This window comes from Pongo abelii, chromosome 20 (assembly GCF_028885655.2).
Source record: "Pongo abelii isolate AG06213 chromosome 20, NHGRI_mPonAbe1-v2.0_pri, whole genome shotgun sequence".
Taxonomy (NCBI): Eukaryota; Metazoa; Chordata; class Mammalia; order Primates; family Hominidae; genus Pongo; species Pongo abelii.
This window is the reverse complement of record NC_072005.2, coordinates 4,218,720-4,236,109: the sequence shown is the minus strand read 5'-3', so window position 1 is coordinate 4,236,109 and position 17,390 is coordinate 4,218,720. Positions and strand designations below refer to the sequence as shown.

Here is a 17,390-nt window from a genome sequence, read left to right as displayed (position 1 = left end):
TCCCAGCTAGTTCCCCCAAATACTCCTTGAGCCCAGCTATTCCCTTCAGATACTCCTCGGTTCCTGCTATTCCTTCCAGATACTCCTCAGTTCCTACTATTCCTCCAGATACTCCTTGGGCTCCAGCTATTCCTCCCAGATACTCCTCGAGATCCCAGCTATTCCCCCCAGATAATCCTTGAGGACCCAGCTGTTCCTCTCAGATACTCCTTGGGCCCCAGCTAATTCTCCCAGATACTCCTTGGGGTCCAAGCTATTCCTCCCAGATACTCCTCAGGATCCCAGCTATCCCCCCCAGATACTTCTTGGGGACCCAACTATTCCTCCCAGATATTCCTCAGGATCGCAGCTATTCCCCCCAGATAATCCTTGAGGACCCAGCTATTCCCACCAGATACTCCTTGGGGACCCAGCTATTCCCCCCAGATACTCCTTGGGATCCAAGCTATTCCTCCCAGATACTCCTCAGGGTCCCAGCTATTCCCCCCAGATACTCCTTGGGCCCCAGCTATTCCCCCCAGATACTCCTTGGGATCCAAGCTATTCCCCCCAGATACTCCTTGGACTCCAGTTATTCCCTCCAAATACTTGGGTCCCAGCTATTCCCTCCAGATACTCCTTGGGCCCCAGCGATTCCCTTCAGATATGCCTCAGTCTCTGCTATTCCCTCCAAATACTTCTCTGGCTTGAGCTATTCCTCCCAGATACTCCTCAGGGATCCAGCTATTCTCCCCAGATACTTCTCAGTCCCAGCTATTTCCACCAGATATTCCTCAGTCCCAGCTATTCCCCCCAGATACTTCTCAGTCCCAGCTGTTTTCCCCAGATACTCCTCAGTCCCAGCTATTCCCCCCAGATACTTCTCAGTCCCAGCTATTCCCCCAGATACTCCTCAGTCCCAGCTATTTTCCCCAGATACTCCTCAGTCCCAGCTATTTTCCCCAGATACTCCTCAGTCCCAGCTATTTCCGATACTCCTCAGTCCCAGCTATTCCCCCCAAATACTCTCAGTCCCAGCTATTCCCCCAGATACTCCTCAGTCCCAGCTATTGCCCCCAGATACTCCTCAGTCCCAGCTATTCCCCTCCAGATACTCCTCAGTCCCAGCTATTCCCCTCCAGATACTCCTCAGTCCCAGCTATTCCCCTCCAGATACTCCTCAGTCCCAGCTATTTCCCCTCCGGATACTCCTCAGTCCCAGCTATTCTCCACCCCCCGGATACTCCTCAGTCCCAGCTATTCCCCCCAGATACTCCTCAGTCCCAGCTATTCCGCTCCAGATACTCCTCAGTCTCAGCTATTTCCCCTAGATACTCCTTAGTCCCAGCTATTTCCCCGGATACTCCTCAGTCCCAGCTATTCCCCTCCAGATACTCCTCAGTCCCAGCTGTTTCCCCAGATAATCCTCAGTCCCAGTTGTTTCCCTCCAGATACTCCTCAGTCCCAGCTGTTTCCCCCAGATACTCCTCAGTCCCAGCTGTTTCCCCCAGATACTCCTCAGTCCCAGCTGTTTCCCCCAGATACTCCTCAGTCCCAGCTATTTCCCTCCAGATACTCCTCAGTCCCAGCTGTTTCCCCAGATAATCCTCAGTCCCAGATGTTTCCCTCCAGATACTCCTCAGTCCCAGCTGTTTCCCCCAGATACTCCTCAGTCCCAGCTGTTTCCCCTCCAGATACTCCTCGGTCCCAGCTATTTCCCCGGATACTCCTCAGTCCCAGCTATTCCCCTCCAGATACTCCTCAGTCCCAGCTATTTCCCTCCAGATACTCCTCAGTCCCAGCTGTTTCCCCCAGATACTCCTCAGTCCCAGCTATTCTCCCCAGATACTCCTCAGTCCCAGCTGTTTCCCCAGATATTCCTCAGTGCCAGCTGTTTCCCCCAGATACTCCTCAGTCCCAGCTATTCCCCCCAGATACTCCTCAGGCTGCAGCTATTCCCTCCAAATGCTCCTCAAGTCCCAGCTATTCCCTCCAGATATTCCTTGATTCCCGGGTATTCCCCCCAGATACTTCTAAGCTTTATCAACTTCCTCCAGAAATTTATTAAGCCCAGATACTCCCCAAGCCTCAGTTACTCCTTTCAGATTCTCTACAAGCCCAAGCTACTCCTTCCAGACTCCTCCAAGCCATAGAAACTTCCTCCAGTTCCCCCCCATGTCCAAATACCCCTCAGTGCTTCCCAGAAACTAGATCATCCTCAAACCCTTGTTCCTGGAAGACTCATAGTGTTCCCACAGGCCTCAAGTCCTCCTCGAGTCCAGATGCTCCCCCTAGTTCCCAGCTCTGGCAGGGTCCAGATGCTCCCCCTAGTTCTCGGCTCTGGCAGAATCTAGAAGCTCCCTCTAGCTCCTGGCTGTGAGAGAATCCAGATACTCCCCAGGACTCAAGACTCCCTCCTCTTGCTCTCTGAATCCAGATTCTATCCAGACCCCAACTCTGCGTGGAAGGCAGGTTCTCCCAGGCCTCAGCTACTGCTGAGGCCAGAAGGTCCCCCAAGGCATTCCCTAAGCCAGATATGCTCCAGGCCTCAGCTCCTCCGGGAATCCAGGTGTTCCTCAAGCCTCCATCACACTCTCCGGGAACCCTCTGAATTGGGATACCCCTTGGATTCAGCTCTGTACACAATCCAGATTCTCTCCAGAGTTGAGATCCTCCCCAGGCCCCAGATCCAAGTTCTTGCCATCTCAGCTACTTCTTCGCCCAATGCAGCTATTCCATGAGCTTCAGCTTCTCCTCATACTCTTGCCCCTCCCAGATCACAACTGATCTTTGTTATCACATCTCAGCTCCTCTCCAGATACAAGATGAACCTCTATACACATGTCTTCTCCAGGTCTGCTCCTTCCTGATCTCAGCTACTCCCCAAACCACAAATTGTCCAGGCCCTTTCCCAAGGATGATCTCTCTCTCTCTCTCTCTCTCTCTCAAATCTCAGCAACTCCAATGACAACTCTCTATATCTTCTGCTTCTCCCTAAAACTCTCACCAATCCCAGGTGCTCCCAAGAAAATTTAGATCCCCATAGAACCATAACTTCCCCTTAGGCCCTAGCTTATCCTCATGACCCCAGCTACTCCCTAACTTCCTTCTCCCTAGATATTCCTGACCACAATGACTTCCTCATACTTTAGCCTCCTTCTCCAGCTCTATTCTGAACAGTAGCAATTCCCCTAAACTCCAGTTCCTCCCTTGCCCGTTGTCCACTAACTCCAGCTTCAGGCCCTAGCTTATCCTCATGACCCCAGCTACTCCCTAACTTCCTTCTCCCTAGATATTCCTGACCACAATGACTTCCTCATACTTTAGCCTCCTTCTCCAGCTCTATTCTGAACAGTAGCAATTCCCCTAAACTCCAGTTCCTCCCTTGCCCGTTGTCCACTAACTCCAGCTTCTTCTTCACGGGATCCAATCATTCCTATGCTACTGAATTCTCTTCAGACTGTTTTCTCTGGCTCCTCCACATACCCTCAGGTGATCCCCCAAAACTTCTGCCTGGCTTCAGCTCCCCCACAAACCCAGCTGCTCTATAGGCAACCATTCTTTCCAGCTACTCCTCAAATCCCAGCTACTCCCTAAATCCCAGCTACTCCCCAAGTGCCAGATACTCCATGGAGTCCAGAAAACTGCCCCCGAGCTCCTGCCCAGGCACTGTCTGGTCCAGAGTCTCTTTCCTTCACTCCATAAATTCTGGCTTTCCCCAGCAATCCCTTATCCTGAAGTATTTCCATTTGGGCAGTGCCAGAACAACCTGTTATTCCGGGAGCAGCTTTGCTGATGGCTGCCTGTTTTTGCAGCCAAAGGCAAAGGTTCTCCCTCAACCCCCACCATTATGCCCCTGCCCAAAACTCCCCTCTCCCCTTCCTTCTCCCCTTCCTTACCCAGAACTGTGTAGGACTCAGCGGTGAAGCGGTCCCGTCCCCCACGACCTGAGGGCATCCTCTTGGGAGATGGAGTACCTCTGTGGTGGGCAGGGAGTGGGCAGGCTCAGGAGGCTCAGTTCAACACTTATCTCTCCCATGGTAAGGCTACCCTAGTCCACCCCAGCCACTGTGGATGTTGGGTCAATCTCTGGCAGTATTTGGCTCTATCTATATATCGAGCACCTCATGTTTATGTCAGAACATGCCTGTGCCCTCCGTCATCTGGGAAACTCCTATTTAACCATCAAAACCCCACTCAAAACCTCCTCTCCCCTCATTCCCTCTCTGGGTTCCACCAGCCCCAGGTCCCCTCTCCACCCCAACTCTGACCACACTGGGCTCTGTGTCCATGTCCAGATTGATCTCCTCCACCAGAGACTTAGGGAGGGGAGGGGGCAGGCTACCTGGCCGGGGAGTTGATGGGAGATGCCGTCCGCCCCTTGCCATCTTTCTCGCGAGCCTTGATATCCTGCACCTTCCCGCCCATAGCGTCCCACTCCACGGAGAGATCATCCACCCGCAGGTTCTGGTGGGATGTGGACGCATCCAGGCGGAACATGAACGCTGGGGCCGGGCAGACGTGGGAGTCACAGAGATGGGGAAACCCGGAGAGACACAGAGAGAGACAGAGAGACAGAGTGACCAAGACAGACCAAGATAGGGACAGAGAATCAAAGAGCCAAGGAGACAAGAGTCCAAGACAGAGATAAGAGACTGACAAAGGCTCAGAGAGAGACAGATACAGAGACGGACAAGCAGAAAGACAACAGGATAGACAAGATGACAAAGGGTAGAGGGGACAGAACATGGAGCCAGAGGCACAAAGGCCGAGGGTTGTTGCCTAAAAGTCTCCCTCTCAGGTCTGGAGGCATTTTCTTTTTTTTTTGTTTTGAGATGGAGTCTCACTCTGTCACCCTGGCTGGAGTGCTGTGGCACAATCTCGGCTCACTGCAACCTCCGCCTCCTGGGTTCAAGTGATTCTCCTGCCTCAGCCTCCCAAGTAGCTGGGACTACAGGCGCACGCTACCACTCCCAGCTAATTTTTGTATTTTCAGTAGAGACGGGGTTTCACCATATTGGCCAGGCTGGTTTCGAACTCCTGACCTCGTGATCCGCCCGCCTCAGCCTCCCAGAGTGCTGGGATCACAGGCGTGAGCCACCGCGCCCAGCCTCTGGAGGCATTTTCAAGCCAATTGCACTACCCTGTGCTTCCATGGAGGACTAATCCCAAAAAAGGGGCTGGGCTACAGCACAAGGGAGTTAGGCTAGATTTCAGAGGGACTTCCTAGCAGGGCATGCGAAGGTGTCACTGTGAAAGGCTCTGGAATCCGTCTTCACTACTCAAATCTCATCCCCAGCTCTATAGAAGACTTATCTATTTTTTGGCAAAGAGTGTGTGTGGCTGTATATAAAAACCATTGAGATATACTGGGTAAACCTCAGAAGCAAAGGACAAAAACAGGGTTATAGCACACACTCAGGCTAAGGAAGCCAACTGTGGACGGAGCTTTGAGCTTCCTGGCAGCCAGGGCAACCCTGCTTCGAGGATTCTCATGGTCTCTGGCGGCCGTGGGAGGAAGGGACCATGGATTTAGGGGTAGGACAAGGGTGGAATCCAGTCACCTGGTGTCTCCAGAGTCACCGGCTCAGAGAACTCTCCTGCAACTGCCTTGTTACAGGCCTTCACACGGAAGTTCATGTATTTCATGTCAAACTTGAGACCTGGGAGGCAAGAGAGGCATTTCAACACTGTGTATTATTCCCTGAGACTCTGAGTCATGGGTTAAAGCTATCATGTCCCACAGTGATTCCCAACGCCATTCTAAGAACCACCTTATAAACATCTTATCCGGCCGGGCGCACTGGCTCACACCTGTAATCCCAGCACTTTGGGAGGCCAAGGCTCACAGATCAACTGAGGTCGGGAGTTCGAGACCAGCCTGACCAACATGGAGAAACCCCGTCTCTACTAAAAATGCAAAAAATTAGCCAGGCGTGGTGGCGCGTGTCTGTAATCCCTGCTACTCAGGAGGCTGAGGCAGGAGAATCGCTTGAACCCGGGAGGTGGAGGTTGCAGTGAGCCATGATCACGCCATTGCACTCCAGCCCGGGCAACAGGAACGAAACTCCATCTCAAAAAAAATAAAAAATAAAAAATAAACAAACATCTTATCCCTGAGACCATTCCTTGCCTTCCTCTCCCTGAGAGGCTATGGATTACTTGACTCCGCCTCCAACCCACATAGACCAATCAGGATGCTTTAAGACCCTGTCACAGTGATTGTTTCAGAGATTTGTACTGCACGACTGCACTCCAGTCTGGGCGACACATTTATTTGAGATTCTGTCTCAAATAAATAAATAATAAAAAATAAAAAATTAGTCTGGGTGCGGTGGCTCACGCCTGTAATGTCAGCACTTTGGGAGGCCGAAGTGAGGTCAGGCATTCAAGACCAGCCTAGCCAACATGATGAAACCCCATCTCTACTAAAAATATAAAAATTGGCGGGGTGGGGGGTGGCGCCTGTAATCCCAGCTACTCAGGAGGCTGCGGAAGGAGAATCGCTTGAACCCGGGAGGCGGAGGTTGCAGTGAGCCAAGATCGCGCCACTGCACTCTAGCCTGGGTGACAGAGTGAAACTCCGCCCCCCCTCCAAAAAAATTAGCTGGGTGTGGTGGTGCACACCTGTAGTCCCAGTTACTCAGGAGGCTAAGGGAGGAGGAGCATGTGAGCCCAAGAGGTTGAAGCTGCAGTGAGCTATGATTGCATCACTGCACTCCAGCCTGTGCTACATAGCAAGAAACTGTCTTTCAAAAAAAAAAAGGCCGAGAGCAGTGGCTCACGCCTGTAATCCCAGCACATCTGGGAGGTGGAGGCAGGAGGAACCCATAAGGTCAGGAGTTTGAGACCAGCCTGGCCAGCATGGTGAAACTCCGTCTCTACTAAAAAATACAAAAAACTGGCTAGGCGCGGTGGCTCACGCCTATAATCCCAGCACTTTGGGAGGCCAAGGCGGGCAGATCACCTGAGGTCAGGAGTTTGACACCAGCCTGGCCAAGAGACCAGCCTGGCCAATAAGGTGAAACCCTGTCTCTACTAAAAACACAAAAATTAGGCAGGTGTGGTGGCAGGGGCCTGTAATCCCAGCTACTCGGAAGGCTGGGGCAAGAGAATTGCTTGAACCCAGGAGGCAGAGGTTGCAGTGAGCCAAAGATCGCACCATTGCACTCCAGCCTGGGTGACAGAGCGAGACTGCAACTCAAAAAAAAAAAGGCCGGGCATGGTGGCTCACGCCTGTAATCCCAGCACTTTGGGAGGCCAAGGGAGGCGGACGACAAGGTCAGGAGATCGAGACCATCCTGGCTAACACAGTGAAAATCCGTCTCTACTAAAAATACAAAAAATTAGCCAGGCGTGGTGGTGGGCGCCTGTAGTCCCAGCTACTCGGGAGGCTGAGGCAGGAGAATGGCGTGAACCCGGGAGGCAGAGCTTGCAGTGAGCCCAGATAGCACCACTGCACTCCAACCTGGGCAACAAAGTGAGACTCCGTCTCAAAAAAAAAAAAAAAAATTTACCAGGCATTGGGGCACATGACTATAGTGCCTGTAGTCCAAGCTACTTGGGAGGCTGAGGCAGGAGAATCGCTTGAACCTGGGAGGCAGAGGTTGCAGTGAGCCGAGATCAAGCCACTGTACTCCAGCCTGGGTGACAGAGTGAGATTGTCTCAAAAAAGAAAGAAAAAGAAAAAACAGAAAGGGAAAGAAAGAAGAAAATAAAATAACCCAAACCCTCCTGTCTTTCCAAGCAATCAACAAAACAGGAGATGGATTGCAAACGACCACATAGGCAGCTGCTTTCATCAGTATCCTCACTCCTGCACAGCTTTCCATGAATCCAACTTTCCGCCCTGGGGAATTCACTCACTCGGAAGTTTGTCAAAGGCAGGAAGCCATGGGTATACAGTGTAGCACCTGGAAGCCTTGTAGTGACAGAACAGATCTATACTTTGACTGTGGTGTTGGTGGTGACATGAATTTACACATGGGAGAAAACTGTGTGGAGTTATATATGCACACCCGAATAAGCATGTGTAAAACTGATAAAATGTGGCCAGGCACAGTGGCTCACGCCTGTCATCCCAGCACTTTGGGAGGCCGAGGCCGGTGGATCACCAGAGGTTAGGAGTTAGAGACCAGCCTGGTCAACATGGAGAAACCCCATCTCTACTAAAAATACAAAAATTAGCCAGGCATGATGGTGGGCGCCTGTAATCCCAGTTACTAGGGAGGCTGAGACAGGAGAATTGCTTGAACCCGGGAGGCGGAGGTTGCAGTGAGCCGAGATCAGGCCACTGCACTCCAGCCTGGGTGACAATGCGAGACTCCTTCTCGAAAAAAAAAAAAAAAGGTAGAATGTGAGTCCACTGCACCCGTGTCCATTTCCCGGGTATTATGCTGACTACATGGGTCCTCACTGTACTTTTTGTTTTAGTTGTTTTGGCAACTTCCTGTGGATCTATAATTATTTCAAAATACAAAGTTACAAGAAAACAAAACCAAAAGGCGGGGGGGCTTGGAGGAGGGATTTGAGGAATCCTATTTACAACAAATAAAAGGGGTGTATTTATTTTGATTCTCAAGCAAAGGATAAGCCAATAGCTGTTTGCAGCTCCTGCGGCTGATGACTTTTCCCTCTGCAATTAGCGTGCTCATGATTAACCATGTATGCTAATTACAGATAACTAGCCGGCTGATTACAGCCCAAAAGCAGCTAGTGAATGGTGATAGTTAAACCCGTCAGCCAGCCTCTCCCCGCCCCTCAGGGTTTCCCCTGGATCAGGATGGCTTTTTTTTTTTGCTTTTTTTTTTTTTTGAGACGGAGTCTCCCTCTGTTGCCAAAGCTGGAGTGCAGTGGCGCGATCTCTGCTCACTGCAGCCTCCACCTCCCAGGTTCAAGTGATTCTCACTCCTGAACCTCCCAAGTAGCTGGGACTACAGGCATCTGCCACCATGCCCCGCTAATTTTTTTGCATTTTTAGTAGAGACGGGGTTTTACCATGCTGGCCAGGCTGGTCTCGAACTCCTGACCTCAAGTGATCCACCCACCTCAGCCTCCCAAAGTGCTGGTATTACAGCATGAGCCACCATGCCTGGCCAGGATGGCTTTTTTTTTTTTTTTTTTTTTTTTTTTTTGAGACGGAGTCTCGCTCTGTAAGCAGGCTGGAGTGCAGTGGCGCAATCTCGGCTCACTGCAACCTCTGCTTCCTGGGTTCAAGCAATTATCCTGCCTCAGCCTCCCGAGTAGCTGGGATTACAGGCACCCGCCACCATGCCCAGCTAATTTTTGTATTTTTAGTAGAGACAGGTTTTCATCATGTTCGTCAGGCTGGTCTCAATCTCGTGACCTCATGATCCACCTGCCTAAGCCTCCCAAAGTGCTGGGAGAACAGGCATGAGCCACCGCTCCTGGCCCAGGATGGCTTTTTAATCTCATGAGGCTTTCCCCCTTCAGACCCTACCTCCACCAGCTGGGTGGATTCCTCGGGTTTTTTTTTTTTTTTTTTTTCTTTATTTCTCTCTTTTTGTTTTGTAGAGACAGGGTCTCGCCCTGTTGCTCAGGCTGGAGTGCGGTGGTGCAGTCATGGCTCACTGCAGCCTCCAATTCTTGGGCTCAAACAATCCTCCCACCTTAACCTCCCTTGGTAGCTGGGACCACCATGCTCAGGTAACTTTAAATTTTTTTTTTTTTATAGATGGGCTCTTGCTTTGTTACCCAAGCTGGTCTCCAGCTCCTGGCCTCAAGCAATCCTCTTGCCTCAGCCTCCCAAAGTGCTGTATCACAGGCTTGAGCCACCATGCCTGGACAGCTTTCAATTTCTTGTAACTGCCAAGGAGGACCCCAAATACTTGGAGGGTGAATCCAGAACGCCAGCTCTAGGAGGGAAAAGATTATTGTCTGCTTTGTTCCCTGCTCCGAGGACAGTACCCAGCTATTTGGGAGGCTGAGGCGGGATTGCTTGATACCCAGCTATTTGGGAGGCTGAGGCAGGATTGCTTGAGGCCAGGGGTTGGAGACCAGCCTAGGGAAATGGCAGGATCCCATGTCTAGAAAAATATATTCATTATTATTATTATTATTATTTATTTATTTATTTTTTGAGACGGAGTCTTGCTCTGTCGCCCAGGCTGGAGTGCAGTGGCGCCATCTAGGCTCACTGCAAGCTCCACCTCCCAAGTTCACGCCATTCTCCTGCCTCAGCCTCCTGAGTAGGTGGGACTATAGGTGCACGCCGCCACGCCCGGCTAATTTTTTGTATTTTTTTAGTAGATACAGTATTTCACCGTGTTAGCCAGGATGGTCTCAATCTCCTGACCTCGTGATCGGCCTGCCTTGGCCTCCCAAAGTGCTGGGATTACAGGCGTGAGCCACTGCGCCCGGCCTATATTCATTATTATTATTAATTTTTTTTTGAGATGAGTTTCGCTTTTGTTGCCCAGGCTGGAGTGCAATAGCGCGATCTCAGCTCAGTGCCACCTCCACCTTCCGGGTTCAAGCGATTCTCCCGCCTCAGCCTCCCGAGTAGCTGGGATTACAGGTGCCCAATACCATGCTCGGCTAATTTTTTTGTATTTTTACTAGAGACAGGGTTTCACCATGTTGGCCAGGCTGGTCTCGAACTCCTGACCTCAGGCGATCCACCCGCTTCAGCCTCTCAAAGTGCTAAGATTACAGGCATGAGCCACCGCGCCTGGCCACTGTCTCATATTTCTGATCCGCCTCCCCAGGCTGCTTCCAGACCCCATGAGCTTTGGGGATGGTCTCCAAGGCCCCCAATGACTGATGGCGAGACGGGAGGCTGGAAGAGGTGGCTGTTCACAGCTGGGCGGAGCTGGCACACACTGCCCTTACCTGTCAGGGTGTACTCTGTCTGCCGGATGCCCTCGATGACCATCCAGGGCTGGTCCTCCTTGAGGCGGGGTGGGCCCTCGAAGTTGGTCCGCCGGTACTCCAGCACGTAGTGGTCAATCTTGCTGTCCTCGTCCGGCATGCGCCACACCAGGGTCACACAGTTATCTGCCACCAGGGACTCAGCCAGGTCGATCACGGGTGCGCTGGGCACTGACCAAGACGGAAGGGAGAGGGGGTCAGGATTCTGTGCCTGGTTCAGGGGGCAAGGGGCTTGCTGCAGGGCCGCCCAACCACATGTTGGACAATTTTGGGGGCGTGGCCACAAAGGGGTTCCATGTTTGGCAGGGTGTAGACTTTTTTTTTTTTTAGAGACAGAGTCTTGCTCTTGTCACCCAGGCTGGAGTGCAGTGGCATGATCTTGGCTCACTGCAACCTCCGACTCCCTGGTTCAAGCGATTCTCCTGCTGCAGCCTCCTGAATAGCTGGGATTACAGTCGTGAGCCACCATGGCCGGCTAATTTTTTGTATTTTTAGTAGAAACAGGGTTTCTCCATGTTGGCCAGGCTGGTCTTGAACTCCTGACCTCAAGTGATCCACCCGCCTGGGCCTCCCGAAGTGCTGGGATTCCAGGTGTGAGCCACCGCGCCCGGCCATGGAGACTCTAAGGTTCCATCAGCGGGCTGGGGGAGGGCTGAGCTTTCTTGGGATTCCATCATTTACAGGCAGAATTATTCCAAAATCTCTGCCAATGAGGATGTGGCTTTCTTTGGGGCTGCATCATAGACAGGCTGGGTTCTCACTCCATTTCTCCTGGGGGGCGTGGCCTTCTCAGGGCTCCATCCCTGGAAACAGGGTTTTCCCAAGAGCTACAGTGTGGTGGGCGGGCCCTTCTCATGGCTCTATCCAGGGAGGAGGTCTCAGGAGGACTCTACTCCCTCAAGGGCATGGTATTCTCAGGGCTCCACCCCTGGGGGCAGAGTTTTCCCAGGACCTCATCCCCTGATGGGTGGGGCTTTCTGATGGCTCCACCCAGGGCGGGGCTTCATGAGGACCCCACCGGCCCCCCTCCAACCCCCAACAAGGTGTGGTATTCTTAGGGCTCCACTCCTGGGGACAGAGTTTTCCCAGGACCTCACCCCCTGGTGGGTGGAGCTTTCTGATGGCTCCACCCATGGGCGGGACTTGATGAATACCCCACCCCCACAGGACGTGCTATTCTCAGGGCTCCACCCCTGGGGACAGGATTTTCCCACCTGGTGAGTTTGGCCTTCTCATAGCTCCACCCCAGGGCGGGGCTTCATGAGGACTCAACCACCCCCACAGGACATGGTATTCTCACAGCTCCATCCCTGGGGACAGTTTTCCCAGGATGTCACTACACAGTAGGTGGGGGGGTCTTCCCATGGCTCCACCCAGGGGCGGGGCTCCATGAGGACTCCACCCCCCACAGGGCGTGGAATTCTCAGAGCTCCACCTCCCCCCCGGCGGAATTCAGACACCGGGCCGTCCACCTTACTCCAGGTCCTGTTTCAGGGCCTCCTAGCCTCCCAGGTCATTCCCTGGAAGTCCTGGCCCTCCAGCGCGTGCCCCTCTCACCAGGCAGGAACTTGAGTGCCTGCAGCATCTGCCGCTCTTGTGCGAAGTCCACCATGAGGTGACTCATGTTGTCACTGACCTTCGCTTTCAATGACAGCCGGAAGGCAGGGGCCATGGTCACTCTGCGGGAAGGAGGTGGCAGGCGTTGCGCGGGGGACCAGGCCTAGTCATCCGTGGTGCGAGGGGGCCCCTCCCCAGGGCTCCCGTCCAGGGCTCTGAGCTGAGACACCCTCACCAGGCGGCCCCTGTGTTCACAACAGGGGCAGGGAACTGGGGTGGGGGCCAGACCCCAGCGTCTTACCCATCTTTGATTTGCTTGGCAGCCTAGAGAGAGGAACAGAACAACATTCAAAGATTTCTTTTTTTGTTTTTGAGACGGAGTCTCGCTCTGTTGCCCAGGCTGGATTGCAATGGAGTGATCTCGGCTCACTGCAACCTCCACCTCCCGGGTTCAAGCAATTCTCCTGCCTCAGCCTCCTGAGTAGCTGGGATTACAGGCACCCACCACCACACCCGGCCAATTTTTTGTATTTTTAGAGAGATGGGGTTTCGCCATGTTGGCCAGGCTGGTCTCAAACTCTTGACCTCAGGTGATCCGCCCACCTCGGCCTCCCAAAGTGCTGAGATTACAGGCATGAGCCACCGTGCCCGGCCCAAAGATTTGTTTCTTTTTTTTGTGGTTTTTTTTTTTTTTGAGATGGAGTCTTGCTTTGTCACTCAGGCTGGAGGGCAGTGGCACGATCTCAGCTCACTGCAAGCTCCGCCTCCCGGGTTCACGCCATTCTCCTGCCTCAGCCTCCCAAGTAGCTAGGACTACAGGCGCCCGCCACCACACCCAGCCAATTTTTTGTATTTTTAGTAGAGATAGGGTTCACTGTGTTAGCCAGGCTTGTCTCGATCTGACCTCATGATCGGCCCGCCTCAGCCTCCCAAACTGCTGGGATTACAGGCATGAGCCCCTGCGCCTGGCCAATTATTTTATTTTTTGCAGAGATGGGGTTTCACTATGTTGCCCATGTTGGTCTGAAACTCCTGGCCTCAAGCAATCCTCCTGCCTTGGCCTCCCAAACTGCTGGTATTATAGGCATGAGCCACTGCACCCAGCCTGAATGCTTTCTTTTCTTTTCTTTTTTCTTTGTTTTCGAGATGAAGTCTCACTCTGTTGCCCAGTCTGGAGTGCAGTGACACAATCTCAGCTCACGGCAACCTCTGCCTCCCAGGTTCAAGCGATTCTCCCGCCTCAGCCTCCCAAGTAGCTGGGATTACAGGCACCCACCACCACATCCAGCTAATTTTTGTATTTTTAGTAGAGATGGGGTTTCACCGTGTTGGCCAGGCTAGTCTTGAACTCCTGACCTCAGGTGATCCACTGCCTCAGCCTCCCAAAGTGCTGGGATTACAGGCGTAGCCACTGCGCCCGGCCTGGACACTTTCTTGGTATCAGTATGTGCTTTTGCTAACTATCGCATGGGTGGGCTATATTTACACTAAAAATGTGCTTGTTCACCTGAAATGCAAACGTGACTGGGCACACTGTTCTTTACCTGGCAGCATCAGAGGCACCCACCTGAGGAAAGTCCTCGCTGTCCATGGCCTGCAGAGTCTGGTTGGCTGTCTCCAGAAGCTCCTCGGAGCTCTCTAGGGCCCGCGTGCAGGCAGCCAGCTGGTTCTGTGGATACCAGGCACCAAAGGAGGGGACAACTCACCCTACTGCCTCAGGCCCCCCGAGGGCTCCCCACCCCATTCAGAATCCAGGGTACCATGCCCTTCTCGAACTCCCGGTGAGAGATGGAGATTGGAGCCTCGAGCGCCCCACCAAATGGGGCTGGGCTCCGGGAGCAGAACAGAATCCCTGGGGAATCCCTTCCCTAAAAACACATAAGGCTGGGTGTGGTGGCTCAGGCCTGTAATCCCAGCACTTTGGGAGGCTGAGGCGGGACGACCTGAGGTCAGGAGTTCAAGACTAGCCTGGCCAACACAGTGAAACCCTGTCTCCACTAAACATAGAAAAAAGTAGCTGGGTGTGGTGGTGGGCACCTGTAATCCCAGCTACTCGGGAGGCTGAGGCAGGAGAATCACTTGAACCTGGGAGGCGGAGGTTGCAGTGAGCTGAGATTGTGCCACTGATCCAGCCTGGGTGACAGAGCGAAACTCCATCTCAGAAACAAAACAAAACAAAAAAAACTCACATGAGCCAGGTGCAGTGGCTCATGCCTGTAATCCCAGCAATTTGGGAGGACAAGGCAGGAGGATTGCTTGAGCCCATGAGTTCAAGACTAGTCTAGGCAACATGATGAAAACCAGTCTCCACCAAAAAATACAAAAATTAGCTGGGCATGGTGGCACCTTCCTGTGGTCCCAGCTACTTGGGAGGCTGAGATGGGAGAACTGCTTAAGCCTGGGAGGTGGAGGCTGCAGTGAGGCATGATTGTGCCACTGTACTCCAGCCTGGATGACAGAATAAGACTCTGTCTCAAAACAAAACAAACCAAAAACTCACATGCCCAGGCCACACCCGAGCTCCAGGGCTCCAGATTCCCCCCGGGGACAGGAATCTGGGATGTCAGGAAGTTGCCCAGGAGGTCTGGATGCAGCCTGTGTGACTCCAGCTTGGAGTCTGAGTGATAGCCCATGGGAGCCATGGGTGGTGTTTGAGTGGAGGTGATACCTTCAGATCTGAGGGGCCAGTGGGAAGGGCTGAGAAACCGGAGGCACTAAGTGAAGACAGGAGGGGAAGATCTGAGCCAGACTTGGGGATGCCGTGATGGAGAGGGGATTCAAAGAGAGCACCGATGGGCCAGGCGCGGGGGCTCATGCCTGTCATCCCAGCGCTTTGGGAAGCTGAGGCAGGAGGATCACCTGAGGTCAGCTTGGCCCACACGGTGAAACCCCATCTCTACTAAAAATACGAAAATTAGCCCAGCATGATGGCGGGTACCTGTAATCCCAGCTACTTGGGAGGCTGAGGCAGGAGAATCGCTTGAACCCAGGAGAATCGCTTGAACCCAGGAGGCAGAGTTTGCAGTGAGCCGAGATCCTGCCACTGCACTCCAGCCTGGGCGACAGAGCGAGACTCCGTCTCAAAAAAAGAGAGAGTACAGGTGTATGGAGGGGTTAGGGAGAGATCAGAAACTCGAGAGCACCCAGTTTTTGGAGGAAGATGCCGAGGCCAGCTACGTTCTGTTGAGTAGGAGGGGTGGGGGGAGAGGAAGATGCCCCCAGCCCTCACCTGCAGCTCGTAGGTGCGGCTGGCACGGTCCTGTTTTATCTTCATAAGCATGCCTTCTTTCAGCTCCTCCAGGAGGGAGAAGAGGGACTGGAACTCTGCTTCGAGGTCCTCCTGCACCTTCGCCGAGTTCGCCTGGGTTGGAACAGCCAGAATTGGCCAAAGCCCGTGTTCAGAGGGGGAACCTGAGACCTCCCACAGGCATCAACAGCAATGGGCCAGTTCCTAAGGCTGCACCCTCCAGCTTCCTCCCCTACCCCTACCTCCCCAGGACTCCCCCACCGCCTTCACCTCCACGTTCAGCAGCATCTGTTTCAGGGAGTAGATAAAGCTCTGAATTTCTTCATTCTTCACAGCCAGTGTTTTGATGATTTTCCTCAGGGCCTCCTGCACCACCAGAAGTGTGGACACACACAGGTGCACACACGTACACACACATGTGCGCACACAGGCACACACACGTGTATGCACATGTAACACACGCGCACACAAACATACGTACACAAATGCACGCACATGCACACGCACATGCACACACATGTGCACACACACACGGCAGGCAGGTGAGCCCCTCAGCCTGGCCAGGCTCCCTGACCCACGCTCCCCTCCAAGGATCCAGAGAGGAGATGTGGGGGCTGCCACACTATTGAGCTTGGGCACCAGCCAGGAGGTAAAGCTCGGGGCTGATACAACTCACCCATAGCAGCTGGGCGCCCTAAGCTACCCCATATTACAGGATAGGAAACTGAGGCTCACAGAGAACCTCTCAGGAAGGGACAGACCCTGGCCCCGAACCAGGCATGCTTGAGCACAAAGGCTACAACCCGATACCTACATCCTGAAGGTGAGGCGTGAGGGGCTAGCCTGAGGACAGAAAACCCCAGAGGAGAAGGATGTCTGCTGGAAAATGGGCTAACCTGGGGAAACGGTTCTCGGTGGAAGGAAAAACCCCAGGGAGGTGGGATAGCCTGGGATAGGGGCTAGCCTCGGAACAGGGGTGGGGCCTACCTGGGGGAGAAGGATAAGCAAGGAGAAAGAAATTACCTGGGCAAAGGTGGAACCTGGGAGCCGGGGATGCGGGGGCTCCAGGTAAGCGGGGAGGGGGCAGGGAGGTCTTGGGGAAGGGCAGGGGATTCTGGGAGGGAGGATCCCGCTCGGGAGCCTCTTGCTCTGACCCAGGCTCCAACCTGCTCCTTTTTCCTGGGGCAGGGTCGGTGGGGTCCGCACTGCGGAGCTGGCGGGGCGTCTTCCAGGGGTGGGGCGGGGGCCGGGACGCCTGGTCCGCGGCCAGGAGGGAGGGCGTGGGGGATGGGGGTCAGGGACGGGACTGGGATACTGGGCAGGGTGGGGGGGCGTAGAAGGCACGTGCCTGGCCCCAAGCCAAGATGTGGGAGGGCTGCGTCCCAAACTGGGGTAGGGGGGCTAGATCCGGGCGGGGTCGCGATGGGGTGGGGCCTCGGCCGCAGAGCAGCTGGGGCGGAGGCGGGGAGGGAGTGGGGGCGCTGCGGCAACACCTGGTCCCCTTCCCCGCCCCCGACGCCCCTGCGGGCCCGCCCTGCCCCACCCCGTCCTACCCTCTGTTCTTCCATGGCTGCAGCCCAGGTCACCCCGGCCCGGCCCGCGGGCCCCGCGCACGCTGGGTCCCCAAGCTGCCTTTGCCGCGGCCGATAGCCAATGGCCCGCCGAGCCCTCGCCGCCGCCGCGCCCCCGGTTAGCGCTCCATCACCGCGCGCATTGC

General features: G+C 54.0%; 1 protein-coding gene across 4 annotated transcripts in view; it reads right to left on the bottom strand.

Moving 5' to 3' along the window:
- The window catches only part of FSD1 (fibronectin type III and SPRY domain containing 1), an 18,721-nt gene extending 1,331 nt beyond the window's left edge, over window positions 1-17,390 (bottom strand). For 2 of the 4 annotated variants that reach the window (XM_009252611.3, XM_054539390.1), the window contains exons 1-10: window positions 17,227-17,390; window positions 15,944-16,039; window positions 15,656-15,787; window positions 13,994-14,095; window positions 12,728-12,750; window positions 12,427-12,548; window positions 10,831-11,040; window positions 5,544-5,642; window positions 4,325-4,484; window positions 3,879-3,958 (exon numbers count right to left, since the gene is read on the bottom strand). In XM_009252611.3, coding sequence (XP_009250886.2) covers window positions 3,879-3,958; window positions 4,325-4,484; window positions 5,544-5,642; window positions 10,831-11,040; window positions 12,427-12,548; window positions 12,728-12,750; window positions 13,994-14,095; window positions 15,656-15,787; window positions 15,944-16,039; window positions 17,227-17,241 — 1,039 coding nt within the window. In that variant the 5' untranslated portion in view covers window positions 17,242-17,390. The remainder of the gene's footprint in view (window positions 1-3,878; window positions 3,959-4,324; window positions 4,485-5,543; window positions 5,643-10,830; window positions 11,041-12,426; window positions 12,549-12,727; window positions 12,751-13,993; window positions 14,096-15,655; window positions 15,788-15,943; window positions 16,040-17,226) is intronic. The other 2 variants (XM_054539388.2, XM_054539389.1) reach the window with 2 other exon arrangements.